Source organism: Rhipicephalus microplus, chromosome 1 (genome assembly GCF_043290135.1).
Source record: "Rhipicephalus microplus isolate Deutch F79 chromosome 1, USDA_Rmic, whole genome shotgun sequence".
NCBI classification, from domain to species: Eukaryota; Metazoa; Arthropoda; class Arachnida; order Ixodida; family Ixodidae; genus Rhipicephalus; species Rhipicephalus microplus.
In genome coordinates, this window is record NC_134700.1 from 300528979 (window position 1) to 300545908 (window position 16930).

General features: G+C 44.5%; 1 protein-coding gene across 1 annotated transcript in view; it reads right to left on the reverse strand.

Moving 5' to 3' along the window:
• Positions 1–3328: 3328 nt before the first annotated feature.
• LOC119159460 (polypeptide N-acetylgalactosaminyltransferase 1) overlaps positions 3329–16930 on the reverse strand; it is a 121106-nt gene continuing 107504 nt past the window's right edge. The window contains exon 8 of the mRNA XM_037412222.2: positions 3329–5216. Within this exon, the coding sequence (XP_037268119.1) occupies positions 4902–5216 (315 nt within the window). The 3' untranslated portion in view covers positions 3329–4901. The remainder of the gene's footprint in view (positions 5217–16930) is intronic.

Sequence of the window (16930 nt, forward strand, 5' to 3'; positions counted from 1 at the left end):
GACCCAATTGTCTGTTACATCAGTGTCTCGACTGTAATAAGTTGACGAGTTCAAGACAATGCCAGTAATAACTGCGCTGTTGCAAAATACTCAAGCATGATGCTGCTGTCTCAAGCACCTTCACAGGTTGGGCTCATGAATGCTAACATGCCAGCATAGCTGCTATCAGAACACAGATTTGCTGCCGTAACAACAGATAAATCCGTTTCCACATGACAATGGCACCAGTTCGGAGCCCTACATCCCAAGCATGTTTCAGACAGTCAGCATGAAACTTTCATGATAGGCAATGACTTTCATTTTAAGTGCCTTCTTTGACACTACCTTATGCATAGCAGTGGACAACATTCCTACCATTTCATGAACAACAGTAATGGCACGCTTAACTGCAATAGCTAGACGCTGCCCTTAACTAATGCTTCAGACCATTCACCTTTTGCCAATGCTGAAGCCACAACTGATGCATTAGGTCATGCACCTCTATTCAATGCTGAAGAGCCATCTGAATAGAGCCATGAAGACTCGCATGAATGCCTCACTGGACTTGATTTGACAACTGGCACTTCTGAACAATTGCAATACAACTAAACAGCGTGGTCGGCATATGTCGACCTAAACGCATCAACACAGAATGCCTCTAGCAGTTAGGTCAACACTGTCACGTACCAACTTCTTAAGCACAGAAGTATATACTACAATAAAGTGAGCAGATTTCCTCCAAGATGAGCTTAAAGGAGCCCTGCAACGTTTTTTGATAATGGTCAGAAAATGCTGCCAATCGACAGAAGAGGCTTCCAAAAACACGCGAGCCAAATATTATAGCGCAGCACGCAGCTTGGAATTCACAATAAATTATTCAAGTCAGCTAAACATTGCTTTCTCTTCTCTCAACAAATCACAGAATATGCCCAAAAATCACACGTAGCAAGCCCATCTGTCAGCCATTGGCTGATTTGAACATGGTGCGCTCGCTCGTTAGAGAGATCGCCGCGGGAGGCCGCGACTTGTCCATGCATGCGCGCGCGATCACACTGAAAAAGTTGTGCATTCGAAGAAAAAAAACAGAAAAAAAGTGCTCAAGGTCATGAGGCGCGCGTGAAGTTTTTCTGTGGCCCTGCCATACCTCCCTGCTTAGCTTCCAGCGCTTTCATCAGGGAGAGAGAATGCAATTTCAGCATGCGACAAACCTTCTAACTTCACTCGCAGTGGATGGGTTCCTAAATTTTTTGCGATGTTGCATTCGTAAGACAATAAGCTCTTTCAGAGGATTCATTCCATGGCTACTTGAAAAGGTGTTTTAAGGCTCCTTTAAGTTACCCTAACAGTATGGTAAACAAAAAAGGCCTGAATAATTTATTGAGCAGGTTGTTCCTGCTCAAGAGCACAACAATTCAACGATGCCGCATGGAATGTAAAAACAGAACAAAAATGAAGCAAAAAAGAGGTGTATATATATGCTACATGAACAATTGAAAGTACATGCAAAGTAAAGGTGTGCTTTCGTGTCTTGTTTTTTAGTTTGAAAGAAAGTGAAAGCAAATTTACCTGTAATGAAAACCAATGCAGTGACTCGCATACAAGTGGAGCCTGCATTGCACTAAGACTAAAAATTCTGACAATGTTAATGTCTTGTGTCAGGCCTGATGCCAAAAAAATTTTAACCCTCCATTTTTTTTACTGCTGTAACAGCAACACGAAAAAAGGGATTGGCAGTACAGGATATTGCAACAAATGAACTGATTATGCTCGCTGATGGCATCAACGGATGCAGACCTGTACTTTGAGAAGGTGCCGACACTCCTTGTAAAGTTGTTTGCGCTGCGTGGCACATGTGTCTCGTACAGAAGCCCTGTTTCTAGGTCACAACTATTGAGCGGTAGGTGGCGTTGTGTTCGCGAGCGTAGATAACCGCTATCATCATCGTGGTTGTTACAGCGATAGCGCCGATGGTGACCCCTGGCGGCAGGGAAGCCTTGGTGGCAGCAGAGAAAGCTTAGCAATCTCTTGTGGCGTGAAGTGGTAGCGCGGACGGTTGCCTCCAGCGATGGGTCTGCCGTGGACGGTACCGTGGGCCCACGTGGTGAGTCAGGCGTTAGCGGCACCACCTTGTTGTTTAATAATGTGTAAAGATGTCTTAGCGTGTTAATTACAATCAATGTATATTAATTAGGCTGACGATATTCGTCGATCCCGAGTAGTTAAATAAATATGTTCTTGTTTGCTTTGATCTGACCACGTCTACTGTGTCTGTTCACTCCAATAGCATGGTGCTCGCTCTCCCTTTCGAGACCCGACAACTTGCAGAATGTTACAAAAGTCTGAATGAATGTACGATCAAGCATCACGTGCACTCGCTTGATATCTGCATAGACATACAATTGTATTAGGGTTACTCTATAACTGTACTGTTTCTTATACCATCATGGCTGTACTTAATACATAGTATAGCAAGACTTCAAGATGTATATCTGGTCATCCTGTACTTTTTGACATCATTAAAATTGGAGGACTGTATCTTCACATACATGTAAGCACACACATGTGTGCTAGATAAAAATGAAAAAGATGAAAGCCAGTGACTCTTACACAGAAAAGTAGATTCACTAGAGGCGAAATGAAAATCAAGCGAAATAAAAAATTCAAATAAACCCACCCTATATATCAAGAAAAACAACAGAGGGAGAAGCAAATATGCTGAACACTAAGCATAAGTAATGTATGGCTGCTCACACATTTTTACAGCTACAGCAAAATGCCTGCTACATCTCATGTCTATTAGAACTGTTATAGTGTGGGTCCCTCCTAAATATTCAATATCGACCATTGTATCTGCCAAGGCAGTTTTCATTAGCAGAAAACATTGCAGACTATTAAATAGCATTGCTCACTTTGGCATGCTAAATCAATTTTCTACTGAATAACTTTTATTTTTGTTTTCTGAGGCGCTTGACAAGAGTAGTTAAAAAGCAGCTATTTTTAAAGCTAGCCGGCAATACACTTCGTTGTGCTATAATCCTAAGTTTACTGATTATATTTGAATAATTGCATTTGATCCTTTTTGAGCCTCATCCAACAAAACAAAATAGTAGCGAAGAGGAACCATTATAGTTCCATGATGCACTATTGTCACAAGAACAATGTTTTTAAGAGATATATTGCTTATGCGTTTATGCTCATTGCAAGAGTGCATGTGTATACAAAAACAAAAACATGGATGTGGGCGCAACAAGACGCAACAACCTGAAACCGTAAAGTACTATAGTGACTCAGCGCTAAGCATAGGCATACATATAGACCGCGCTAAGATAGGCATACAATAGACCAACTCTAAAAAGCAAAGATAGCTTTATTTTTCTCCCTCCCACCATGAGGCACTTTGTTCAACAGTGAAAAAGACATGAATTAGTTATGACTCTGCTCTGCATGTCAGAATGTCTGATAACCATGCAGAAAGGTACATACATTTCCTTTTAGGATCCCGCTTATCTATACATGTTCATAACCTCTTTGGGCTTCCTTATATACATATCTGCCACGACACCGAATTTTTCAAAAGTATATTGTCTCAGAACTCCTTTCTACGGGAAAGACAAAAGCTCTCTCCAATGCAATGAGCAGTAATATTGGTACGAATGCCAATCCATCCAAACCAGTAGCATTTAGTATTTACAGAACTGAGGTGCAAGATGGGATTAAGAGTGAACCAGGAGTGATTGCATCATTGCCTTCAAGCAAACATTTCAGTACCCGTAAATCATACTCATACACAGGGCCATAGTCCATACACTTGTTACCTAGTTCCGATTCCTCGTACGTGCATGCCATTCTTTGCACAAAAACAGTAGTCAGTTACTAACCCCTCCTCATCTACATCTTTCAGGGGTAAATTCGAATCTAGGCGTAGTAGGTGGGTTTGGCCAGTGTTCAAAACTGAACAACTTGTTTTTACTAGCCAAAAATTAGCATACGGGAATGAGTACTCTGCAGGCAATCTCTACTTGCAAACAACACAACTCTGCAATTTCCAAATCACATTGTAAAGCAGATGAATAATTCATGGCGCAGTATAAAGCAAGATGACAGCAAACCACAGGCACCAGCATTTATACACAAAGAACATTTCGCAGAATACCGAGAGCTTGTGCTAATCCACAGTACATTCTCAACACTTAACAATGGTCCTCCCCTTATTTAATAAGCACAGACTGAGAATTTATCAAACAAGGCAATACATGGCCAAGAGAGTCCACCAATAGTACCATGATTTCTGGGCAGTGAATGCAGACACTTGAGTATACGTACAGTGCATAGCAGTGGTTCAAACCTGTAGATTGACATTCAATGTCACCCACAAAAGTGATGTAGCACAACATCAAGAGTGAGAATGAAAAGAAAGTTCTCACATACCAGTGTTTTCTTCTGGAGCAGGCACTGATGTGCCCCAATGACTAAAGCACAATCCTGACCAATATCAATAGTTTTCCACATCAAAGCAGTAACACACATGAAACAATCTTCCTAGGAAAGAAAAGGTTGCATGCTTCAAAAGTTCCCACATGAAAATAAAGGCCCCTTACACAGGAAAAAAAGAAAATCAATAATGGCACCAAGGACAACAACAGCAGTTTTCAATTAGCCAAACAAGTTACTTGCTTGGCCAACATGCACTCGGAGGGGCGCCTTTTCACCCATACCCAAGAAAGGCACACACAAAAAAAAAATGCTAATAGGAGCCAACAAATCCAAGCTTGTAACAAACGTCTCAGTCATAGATACCTACACTGTTGTCTGTCACAGAAAATGTTGAATGGGAAAGGAGTGGACATCATTGGCGATTAGATGGACACGAATCTTTAAAATGTACGTGCACGCACGCTTGAGGAATGTGAACACGCGAGTGCTTAGTTAGTGTTGTGCAGTACATCGACTTGTGGGCTGGCATAGTGCAGGAACCACCAGACCTGGGTGTGGCCACCAGTGCACGGCTTGGCTAGCACAGCGTCCTGGTCTGTGGGAGCGGCCTCGATACACAAACCTGTTTGACGGTGCTTCAGTGGGCCACCACGTGTGTGGTCCCAACGCTGCCGTTCCTCAGACTCTGCACCCTCACCGCAAGGGGCCATCATGACCTTGCGGGCAGCCTTGTCTGGCTCACTGGACAGCTCTGCACAGCTGTCTTCCTTGCGAATCTCGTGTCGCCATGTGTATGACACCAGCTGCACATAAAATTATTGCAGAAATAGTGCCTATCATTCAATCTCTGACTAATTCATTCCAAGCAGTAGTATCAAATATTCTTCATTTGTATATTACTGCTCGCCTCTAGCTGAGGCTATAAGTGGGAATAGAAAGTGCAAGATGTAGCGAACAAATCAGGAATAACAATCATGTCACAAGGACAAGAAAAAAAATTCAAAATTCAAACCACATACGCAACACCTCAAGCATGCGCAAACCATTGCAGAATGACAAGACAGTACTTCTCGTGTAAATACAATTAAATAAAAATAATAGTAAGACACTTAACAAAAAATACAGCGTCACGCATATCGACAGCGTTCGAAACTATAATGGTTGCAGATAATTGTGAGAACTATTACAACTGAAGAATCCGTACAAAAGAGTCCATAGTCGGACATTCCGCAACATCTGTTGGGAGGCAGTTCCACTCTCGAATTGTCTTCGAAAAAAGAGAGTTTGCAAAATTTCAGTGCCGAGTGGCTCGCTGGGATTCTATGTACGTTTGTTTATGTATACGGAGTTTACCATGGAATAACAGGAGCATGAATCGGTCACGTTGTCGTCTTTTTTTGAAAACATTCCAGACCTGCTTTTTTTACCGAGGCACTCGCTGAGGTGCGCCAACTACAAGAAAAATATACAAACCCAGGCGCTTTTTCTTTTTTTTTGACAGATTATAGTTTTTTTATATTTCTTTGAGTATATGGGTTCAAAACTATTAATTCACATTTTATTACGGACAGACCAATGTTTAGATACCATTAGTCCAACCCCATGTGTACATTGTCATAAATTTCCCTTTAAATAACAAAGTTTTTGCGTTGCCTTCCTGCGAATTTCTGATATATGTTCATTCTACCTCGAATCCGATGCTCCCATGATGCATCTATACCTGCTTACGACAGTGAGGTGGTTGCCACCTATGCAATCAAATCAAATCAAATCAAAGTTTATTTACATCCTGAAGATGTGGGCAAGCTTGGGCGAAAAGCGAAACAATTCGCTTGAGGAAAGCCCAAGCCCCCATATACAATATGAAAAGTGTGATGGTTGTCGTTTTCATGTCACAATCATTGCAACTGATTTTTAATGTTTATTTTCATTTTCCGATCCGTAAACCACACTGCAATTTGTGCTAATGCATTGTGCAGTAGAGCCTGATCCCTAGGATTGTCGATGTGGTGATAAATTATGCAGTCATCAGCACACAGCCTAATTTTAATGGGTACATTCTGAACTATATCATAATAATTATTAAGAAGAACAAGAGCCCCAGCACGGACCCTTGTGGAATGTCTGACTAGACAGATACTGAATCTGAGCATGCTTTATCGATTCTGACACACTGGGTTAAACCATACAGATAAGCTTCTATCCATGCTAGCAGTGAAGTACTGTTTAATGATGATTTTGATTTTGAGAGGAGCTTAGCGTGTGAGGCCCGATCGAAGGCTTTTTCAAAGTCGAGAAAAGTAACGTCGGTTTGGCTTTGTTGATCAATAACTGCTGAGTAGCCATGAACTAGCTCGACGAGTGCCGTTACTGTTGAAAAACTTTTTCTCAATCCGTGCTGCCTGTTATCAATGTTATTGTTATGTTAGAGAAACGTCGACATATGTTTGAAAACAATGTGCTCAAGGACCTTAGAACATGCACACAGCAATGATATCGGCCTGTAAATGACACTGATGATGATTCCTCTGATTTAGGAATAGGTATGCCGCATTTCCGATCAGAAGGAACCTCTGGTTTCGATAGCGATAGATGAATGTGAGGCATAGGTATTTACTGCACCATTCGGCATACCTGAGGAGGAAGGCATTGGGGTATGCCGTCTGTGCCTGGGCATTTTCGGTGTCAATATTGAGCAGAAGCGACAAAATGCCCTGCTTGACCACGAACCCATTGTCAATATTGGATGGCTTTGATAAACTGGGACAAAGTGAGGCATTCTGCAGTCATGATTTGTGAATACAGAGGAGAAAAACTGCTTAAAGGCTGATGCGATTTACGATTGTGACGTCATTGTCTCGCCATTTATAGATAATTTATATGTTGTTTCCTTTTTATGAGCCAAGTGCTGATATAATTTTTCCAGTGCTGTGAGCAGGAAGTTCTGCATTGTCACGCTTAAATCATAGTTCTTGTTTTTCGTAATTCAGTCTTCCATCTGTGCACATATAAGTGAAAACTTGTTTTAGGGGTGATGCTCCTAGAGGCGTGGGTCTATCCATTTCTTGTATGTACATACGTAACCATCTATAGGTCCACTTTTTCAAACTGCCCACTACTTCGTTCTAGCTAACATCCCATCCCCATCACCGATCCACTACTTCACTGACCATAAAGCCGTTATAATGAAGGGGAAACGGAAGCGACGTATAGCTACCACTTACGAATAATAAAATTTTTTGCATACTCGCATAAATATATACAGTGTTTGTCACATCTTTGATGTTGTAGTGGGCAATATTGGCGGATGGTTCACGATTTAGCGATGAAACCCTCCAGCGCTTCGCCCCACTCACTATCATTCACTCCATGGATATGCTGTAATCTGTTTTATCTTTTTTTTTTGTTAACAGTGGAGGGGGATTGTCCGCTTTCTAAATCTTATTCCTTTATGTTGTAGCCAAATAATTTGTTTGTTTATCCAAAGAGTGGTATTTTGTATTTGTTTCATAATATTTGGCACAAAATCATTCACACATTTTAGCACAACACTTTTGAATAAACACCACAATACGTCGACTGCTCAAACGGCTGACTCGCCTAAAAAAACGAAATTCGAAAAGGAGTGGTTCAGTAAGTCAACTATCGCAACATCATTGGCACGTCTGAAATTTGGACACACAGATCTTTGTTATTCTGAGCAAAAAATCGCATCCAAGATTCAACAACATCATCTTATGAACAGAAATACCGTAATAGATATTGCTACAATACTGAGGGGACCCATGGTAGAAGAGGAGAACGAGGTCGGCACGAGCGGTGATCTGCCAGATGCCTGGACTCTCGCATTCATCATCTCTTGTAAAAAAAGGCATCTCACCGTTACAAGATTGGTGGAAGGTACGGGGTACAGCGAAGCGATCCCAGGTGAACAATCACGAAAGCGCTACCTCAAGAACTACGCCGAAGCGGCCGACTGGCCAGTCTACCACCACTTTCTATAGATTCGATAGCTGACGGTGACACCACGCACTCTTCCTCTTGCGCTACGTGGCCCCGACACTTAGTACCACGAAGCTTCTCTAAAATGGGGAGAAGATGTCGAAGAATGGCTGAAAACAATCGTGTGAGTAAATACAATTGTTGGAATGCGGCCTTCATAACCCCAGATGGTCTATTTGAATTCAATGTAATGCATTTTCGCCTATGCAATGCTCCAGCCACGTTTGAGCGCTCATTGATTCTATATTACATGGACTAAAGTGGGAAGTTTGTCTTGGCTACCTGGATGACATAATTTTTAGTCGTACATTCGATGAGCACAACCATTGTCTAGACATTGTTCTCACCTGCCTTGAAAGAGCTAAGCTCACTCTGAACTTTAAGAAGTGCCACTTCAGCAACCGTGAGACTCCCGTTCTCAGTCACCTGGTGGACAAGCATGGCGCTCGACCGGACCCCCAGAAAGTCGCTGCAGTCAGCAGCTTCAAACAACCTCAGTCTGTGCGAAAGTTGCGAAGCTTTCTGGGCTTATGCTCGTACTTCGGTCGCTTCATGCCTAAGTTCGCCGACCTCGCTTACCCTTTGACGTCCCTATTCAACAAGAATTCACCTTTTTGGTGGTCAGCGGTATGCGAGTCGTCTTTTTCGCAACTCAAGTTTGTTCTTACGACAGGGCCCGTGCTTTGTCACAACGATCCATCTGCTGCCACAGAAGTTCATACCGACGCCAGTGGTGTAGGTATCGGCGCCGTCTTGATCAAATGCCATAAAGCTACTGAACACGTCGTTGCCTATGCCAGTCGCTGTTTAACTCTTTCCTTACCACGCCACTAGGCATCGTTCACCGGTGAACGAGGATTTCACGCCCCCATTTTTCAACAAACACTATGCGTATAGACTTGTAGCGCCATCTAGGCGATTGTACACACACTAGAATTGCTGTTTCTGTACGGTTCGCATTTTTACCGCGTGGCGGTGATTTTGGTTGAAGCGCACGTGATCCGCTCGATGGCGTCAACATCTGAAACCATCGGAAAAAACAACATCGGAAAAAAGCCGTTTCGCTCGATGCCGACGCCTCGACGAGAGATCTTTTGGATTTCTCGAGCAGTGAGAAATCGAACAACGATGTGGTGACATCGGATTTCAGCTCCGATGAAGAAATTTCATCAAAACAGCCGGGAACGTCATGTGTTAGTCGTGAGTAAGTTTGGTTTTCACCTTCTGTTTTGTTTATCGTGTTCTGGAGCTGGCTGACTTGTTCTGTATGTGTCCCACATATTATTATTATTTCTAGCGTGTCTATTTCACTTGGGCACGATGTGCTGCCTCCAGCACAAAGACGCGTGAACTTCCGACCCCAGAGGGATCCGGGCATCGACCTCGGCATGACGCTCCGCAGTAGCGCACATCGGTTGACGAGAGCGTTGGATTTTTTTCGCCTTTTCTTCATGGCGGAGGTGATCCGCGCTATCTGTCTGAACGCCAACAAGTATGCGTGGGCCCACATACTAGAAAAGCCGACATACAGTGAGAAAGACAAATCGTGGAAGGAGGTGACGCCGGAGGAGATGATGAAGTTCATCGGAGTCCTGATGTATATGAGGATATTAGAACTTTCGCGTCTAAATTTGTACTGGAGTACGACTAAAATGCTTTCGGGACTTCTTCCACCAGAAGTCATGTCAAGGCGGCGTTTCACCGCACTTCTGGCCATGCTGCATGTTTTGGATTCCGAAACGAATGGCGCTACTGCATAAAAACTGGACAAGGTGTCTTGGCTTCTTCAACACATCAAAGACTGCTCTGCAACGTTTTCCAGCCGTATCGCGAAATTTCAGTTGATGAAAGAATGGTTAAATCCAAAGCGCGCTCCGGAATTCGGCAGTACATTCGAGACAAAGTTGTGAAATGGGAATACAGGTTGTGGGTTCTTGCCGATCCGAAGACCGGCTACACCATTCAATTCATAGTGTACACGGGGAAGCGTGAAAAACCAAGCGCAAAGAGGCTGGCATTCGATGTGCTGACGAAGCTTTGCGACAAATACCTTTACCGTGGCTATGTCATTTACATGGACAATTTCTATACGTCCACATCTCTTCTTGTGCACATGCCAGAATGCAAGACACTCGCGTGCGGCCCTACTAGAAAAGATCACCGCGGGTTCCCATCAGAATTGAAAAATATCACCTGGGAAAGAAAAGCCAAAAGAGGGGACATCCGCTGGATAAGGGGGTATTGTACCTTCAGTGGAAGGGTCGGCGTGTTGTGCGTATGGTTAGCACAGCTCACACTGCTAACGCTCACGTGCCCGCTAAGAGAAGAGAAAAGAAAAACGGGAAGTGGGAACAGATCACAATCAAGAAACCTAAACTCATCGACGAATATAATGTCGGCATGTTAGGGGTCGACAAGTCTGACCAGCTGATTGCTTCTTACAATATTCTTAGAAAATGCATCCGCTGGTGAAAGATGTTGTTGTTCCACAGCATTGATATCGCAGCTGTGAACAGCTACATTCTTTTTGAAGCACATCGCAGGCAAAATCCAGAAACACCTGAACTTTCTAGGCTTTCTCGTTTCTATCGGCTAGCTTTTAGGACAGAACTCGTTCAACTTCTTCAGATAAAGGACACCGCGCCCGCTTCTATTCCTCCCACCCCAATTTGGCCACCCACAGGTGTACGGCACCAGCCTGAACGATTGGAGATACGCAGCAACTGTAAAAAGTGATACCAAGAGAACAAATCTCAACACGAGACGAACGTTTTCTGTCGCACCTGCAATGTCCATTTGTGCTTCACAAAGAAACTGTTTTGGTGCCTGGCACACTGATGTCCCTGAGTGAACAATTTAGAGCTCGAGAAGTTCTTGAGCTATAACTCTCATTTTTTCAATCCTACTCCAATACGCTGTTTTAAATATTTTGAATTTCTCATAATTTTTCCATAATTTTTTACTCGAAAGATATAAGTGTATCATTACGAGGTTTGTTGTGAACGTACCTAATTATTTGTGTTTGTCAATTTTTGTTACCTATTTAGATCTGCCAGTTCTTTCGTCAAATGTACCTTTCAAACCATATATTTAGTACTTGCATTTTGGTATGTAATATTTTGCGGTAAAATTTTTTTTCTTGAAAAAAAATCTCGCGTAGGACCAACTCAGAACTTCACTATTTCGCTATGCATCAGGCAATTTCTTTGTAACTCAAAAACAGCTTTGTCCATTTTAACAATTCTTCTAAATAATGTTGCCCTGTGGTTACTAAACATTTTGCATATTTTGAAATTTCTCAGAAAAATTTTTTGTTGGAGATATTGCTTCGTTTTTAAAAAAGTTTTTGAAAATTTTAGATTTTTTGTATACAAATTTTTTTTGCCAAATAAATTTACTTCATTGTTTCAAAATAAAAAGCATTCAAAAGTATGTTCATTCGTCCTTACTTTGATGTATTGCATGGCACTGTAAAACTAATAGCAACGACACAGAAATTTCCTAGCTCAACAAACAAAAATAGGCCAATTTTCTCGTGGTAAGGAAAGAGTTAAGTAAACCGGAGCGAAACTATACTGTCCCTGCGCAGGAATGTCTTGCGGTCATATTCGCCGTGCACAAGTTTCACCCTTATATCTATGGACGCTGATTCTCGATTATCACGGACCACCATTCTTTATGTTGGCTCACTGGACTACGGGACCCATCTGGTTGTCTTGCTCGTTGGGTGTTACGATTGCAAGAACACGACTTTGAAGTCTGTTACAAGAGCGGTCGTCGTCATGCCGAGGCCGATTGCCTTTCACGGCTTCCCCTTCTGACAACCGAATGTGGCGCTGACAACTTTGATGAATATTTAGCAGTAGTGAATGTTCCATTTCTTGACCTAACAACTTTTCGAGCAGAGCAATACAGTGACAACAGTCTCGCTTGCTTTTTTATTTCCAGGACAAACGGTCAACGTGGTTTCGTCACAAAGGATGGCGCTCTTTACAAAAAGAATTATTCTGGCGAAGGCCCTCGCCTACTTCTAGTTGTGCCCACAAGTTTGCGACAAAACGTTGTGGGAAATGAGGCTAGCCCGCCGCTTTTGCGCGGGCTTTGCCGCCTTTTCTGCCGTTCTCATGTCCGGACATGTCTTTCTTCCTTTGCTGTCTGCCGCGCTGGGAGAGCGGAGTGACGTTTAACCCCCTCACCCGGTAGCGAATGTTGACTGTGGGGCCGCACGCAGAGTCTCCCGAGAGGTTTTCGCGCGCTGTGTCGGGAGCGGGCGGATAGATGCTCTCTGGGACTGGGGATGGAGAGCCAAGCAATCTTTTCTGTCCGTCGACGCCGGTCGCTCGGGGCTCGTCGAACTTCGCTGACGGCGCTTCGCGCCCGAGGCGAACGCTCACCTTTTGTTGGCTCACTGCGTATGCACGGCCGAAGGGTGGTACGGTGTCCTAGTGCGTGGACTAGCTACGTCGACCCGTCTCCCTCGAAAGCCAACGTGAGCGCCTTTGCCCTCGCTCGAGCAACTGGGCCTTGATCCCGGTGTCTCCGTGGATCACCTTTACCGCGGAGACGTGCTTGTGGCATCCTGTTAGCACTTTTATGCCTGTGGCATGGATAAGCCTATTTGCTTTTCCGCCGCGCCTTTGCAACGGGCTGTACTGCGTCTGGTGTTGCTACAATAAAGTGTTGCGACTTTGAGCAGTATCGTGTTCTCGCCACGGCGACGGTTGACGCGTGCCCTGCGGCTCGCTAAGACCGGACCCAGGCTAGTGGCCGTACTTCAACAAAGGCACGACGACCTAACATCTAGCCATATGAGTTCTTCTAGGACATTTTATCGAACGCAAGAACGCTTTTTCTGGCCAAAGATATGTAAAAGTGTGACTGCATACGTTGCGAGCTGTGAGCATTGTCAAGGCTACAAGTGTACTAAAACTTCGCCAGCCGGACAACTTCATCCCATAGCACCCCCTGCTTCACCATTTGAGGGTGTTGACCTGCTCAGCCCTTTTCCGTGATCAACGAACGGCAACCGATGGATTATTGTGGGCATTGACCACCTCACACGCTACGCCGTAACTGCGGCAATTCCTGGGGCAACGGCCACAAGTTTCACAGTTCATGCTGTCGCACGTTACATTACGCCATGGATCTCCCGGTGTCATCATCAGTGATCGCGGGCGGCAATTTGTTGCTGATGTAGTTGAAGACTTACTTCGTCTTGCTTCATGCCATTTTCGTCACACTACCCTGTATCACCCGTGGCCTAATGGTTTAACGGAAAGAACCATTAGGACTCTCTTCATCAACATGACTTCTATGTATGTTGATTCCGGACACAATACATGGGACAACATCTTGCCATTTATAACTTTCGCCTACAACACTGCGCAACACGAAACAACGAGATACAGTTCATTTTGTCTGATCTACGTACGCCATCCCTGCACAGCTCCTGACACTATTCATCCTTTTTCCGAGACTGATCAATCTATTCTCCCCGAAACCATTTGCCGTGCAGAAGAGGCTTGGCGCATCACCAGTCTTCGAACGTTTGTCTCCCCAGAAACGCTCTAAGAACCGTTACGACGGAAGTCACCGGCACGTATTGTTTGAAAAAGGGGATTTGGTGCGGCTTTGAAAGCCGCTTCGCAAGCGTGACCTCTGCCAAAAGTTTCTGGCCAACTACACTGATTCGTTTGTTGTCCTGGAATGTCTCAGCGATGTCCCGTACGCGATATCTCAGCTGTTGTCAAAAGGCCGCCACTCAAGCAAGACCAGCATTGTTCATGTTGCCCGTTTAAAACACATTCATCATCACAACGAAGCCTAACTCGCCCGGTAGGCACTGTCTGCAAAGGGGGTATTGCTACGATACTGAGGGGACCCGTGGTAAAAGAGGAGAATAAGGTTGGCATGAGCGGTGATCTGCCAGATCCCTGGACTCTCGCATTCACCATCTTTTGTAAATAACAGCACCTCACCGTAACAATATGTATGGTTAGCTTTTGGCAAAGCAAAGTTCTCCTTAGAAAAAAAATCTAAAATTGATCCTGTTTCATTATGAATACGAGTAAGTTCCGCCACTATTTGTGTGAAGTTGTGACAAAAGATGAGATCGAGAAACGGTTTCACTGTAGTACTTTGGGGTTCAGGAAATTCGCTGTCCCGCTGGATAGCAAGCATGTTGAAATCGCCAGCAAGTACAGGAGGGAATACCGTACAGTAAAAGCTCGTTAATTCGACACCCGTTAATTCAGAAATTCGGATAATTCGGACGGCTCTATTGGTCCCGGCCAAAGTGCATGTTAATCTATGGGACCAAACCTTCGTTATTTCGTCGGAATTCGGCTCCGCAGTGCTTAATTCGGACAAATGCTGATGGCTGCTGCTACACAAAAGTGTGATAAAGCAGCGCTGGCACCACTGGAGTGAAACCGAAACCTGAGTGGCATCGCCATCATCATCAACTAGTGGGGGCGATTGCAGCGTCACCGAACGTCGGCGTCTTCTTTCTTCTCCACTCAGCACCTCCGACGCCATTTTCCCTTGTGTTGTCGTGTCGGAACCATCTCTTCTTGCGGAGTTCTCTTTTTCTTCCATTGTGACCGTATTTGCATGCCACCACCATCGTGCGCTACAGTCATGGCAACGCTGAAAAAGCGGCAGAACTACGACGCAAAGAACTTGGCGACTAAAGTGGAAATTTCGGAAGCACTGAAGAACGGCGAATCGCGACAGCAGGTTATGACCAAGTACAACGTGAAGCGGAGCACGTTGGGAATGTACATGAAAATGAACAACAGATTCGACAAGCCTTCGAAAGCGAGAAGTTTCGTGCCTCTAGAAAGTGGTTGCGAACCGCAGCTCATCCCCAGCTCGAAGAAGCTTTGCTCCGGTGGATTACTGACTGTCGCAACGCGCATCTGCCTTTGAGCGGACCTGTCATCATGGCGCAAGGTGAGAAGTACGCTGCAATGATGAACATTGAATCTTTCAAAGCGTCAGAGGGGTGGTTTGCGAGGTTTCGAGAGAGACACGAACTTGTCTTCAGGAGTGTGTGCGGTGAAAAGGCCAGTGTTGACGAAAGCGTGACCATCGAGTGGAGAAATGTGAAGCTGCTGGAGCACATCGCCGCATATGAACCACGTGACGTGGTCAGTGCAGATGAAACTTCTCTATTTTTTAGAGCTCTGCCTGACAAGATAGTGACTTTCAAAGGGGACGCGTGCATTGGCGGCAAGAAGTGCAAGCAAAGGATAACTGTGCTTCTTGCCGCCAATATGACTGGCACGGAGCGCTTGCCACTACTTGTCGTCGGGAAGGCGCTTAAGCCACGTTGTTTTAAGAACATCAAAAGCCTTCCTGTCGAGTACACAGCGAACAGGAAGGCATGGATGACATCGGACATTTTTCACGGCTGGCTGCAGCAGTTGGACTGGCACTTCACGTCGAAGGACCGCAAGATAATTATGGTTGTTGACAACTGCAGCGCCCATAACTGTACAGTCGAACTAAAGAGCACCAAAGTAGTTTTTTTGCCGCCCAACACTACGTCTGCTCTTCAGCCGATAGACCAGGGTATCATTCACTATGTGAAGTCGAAGTACCGCAAGCACCTGCTAGAGCGAATGATCCTATGCTCAGAAGCTGCAAAGTTGTATCAAGTGGACTTAATCGGCGCAGTGCACATCATCGCCCACGTGTGGAAAAAACTCCTCCGCAAGTCATCGCCAACTGTTTTCAGCACAGCGGTTTTGTGAGGCCCGAGCATGCAGCAGTAGCTGACAATGGCATCGAGGAGGTGTCAGCCGAGTCCACCGACGTTGACTGCCTGACTTTCGATGCTGTCCTTCCCACAGATGTGACCTTTCAGGACTACATCGTGATTGATCATGGTGTCGCCACGCGTGGTCTCCTGACCGATCAAGAGATTATTAATGATGTCACGGGCGCTTGTGAAGACCACGATTCCGACGAAGAATCATGCGAGGAGGTACAGCCGCGACCTCATCGCACCTCACGGGTAGTCTCGGAGGCACCGTTAATATCAGAGAACGCTTGCCTGATCACTCCCGACAGCTTGCGTGCTGCTGGCCATTCGAACAGTTAAGAAAAATTGTGATGTCAGCCGGAATCTGTGCGAAAACGCAGACGACAACTACAATATACTTCAACAAATAAAGGTATACTTCCGCAGCTTGATTTTAAATGTTGTTTTCCCTGTTCATTCGTTAATTCGGCATTCTGTTCATTCGGACAGTTTTTCCGGTCCCGTGAAATCCGAATTAACGAGCAGGCGACATTATTGCGGCAGTTTTCGGGGGTGCGATAATTACTCAAGGAAAAAAAAAAATCGTATTTTTGTTGGGCGATGTGGGGGGTGCGAGAAATATGCGAGTGCGAGGATTACGCGAGTAAATACGGTAGCACTGCAAATAAAAAACTCAATCAGCGTGTAAAAAAAATTCCTATCACTGTTTGGTGGACAATAAAATACTCCAATGAATAGCAATAACAG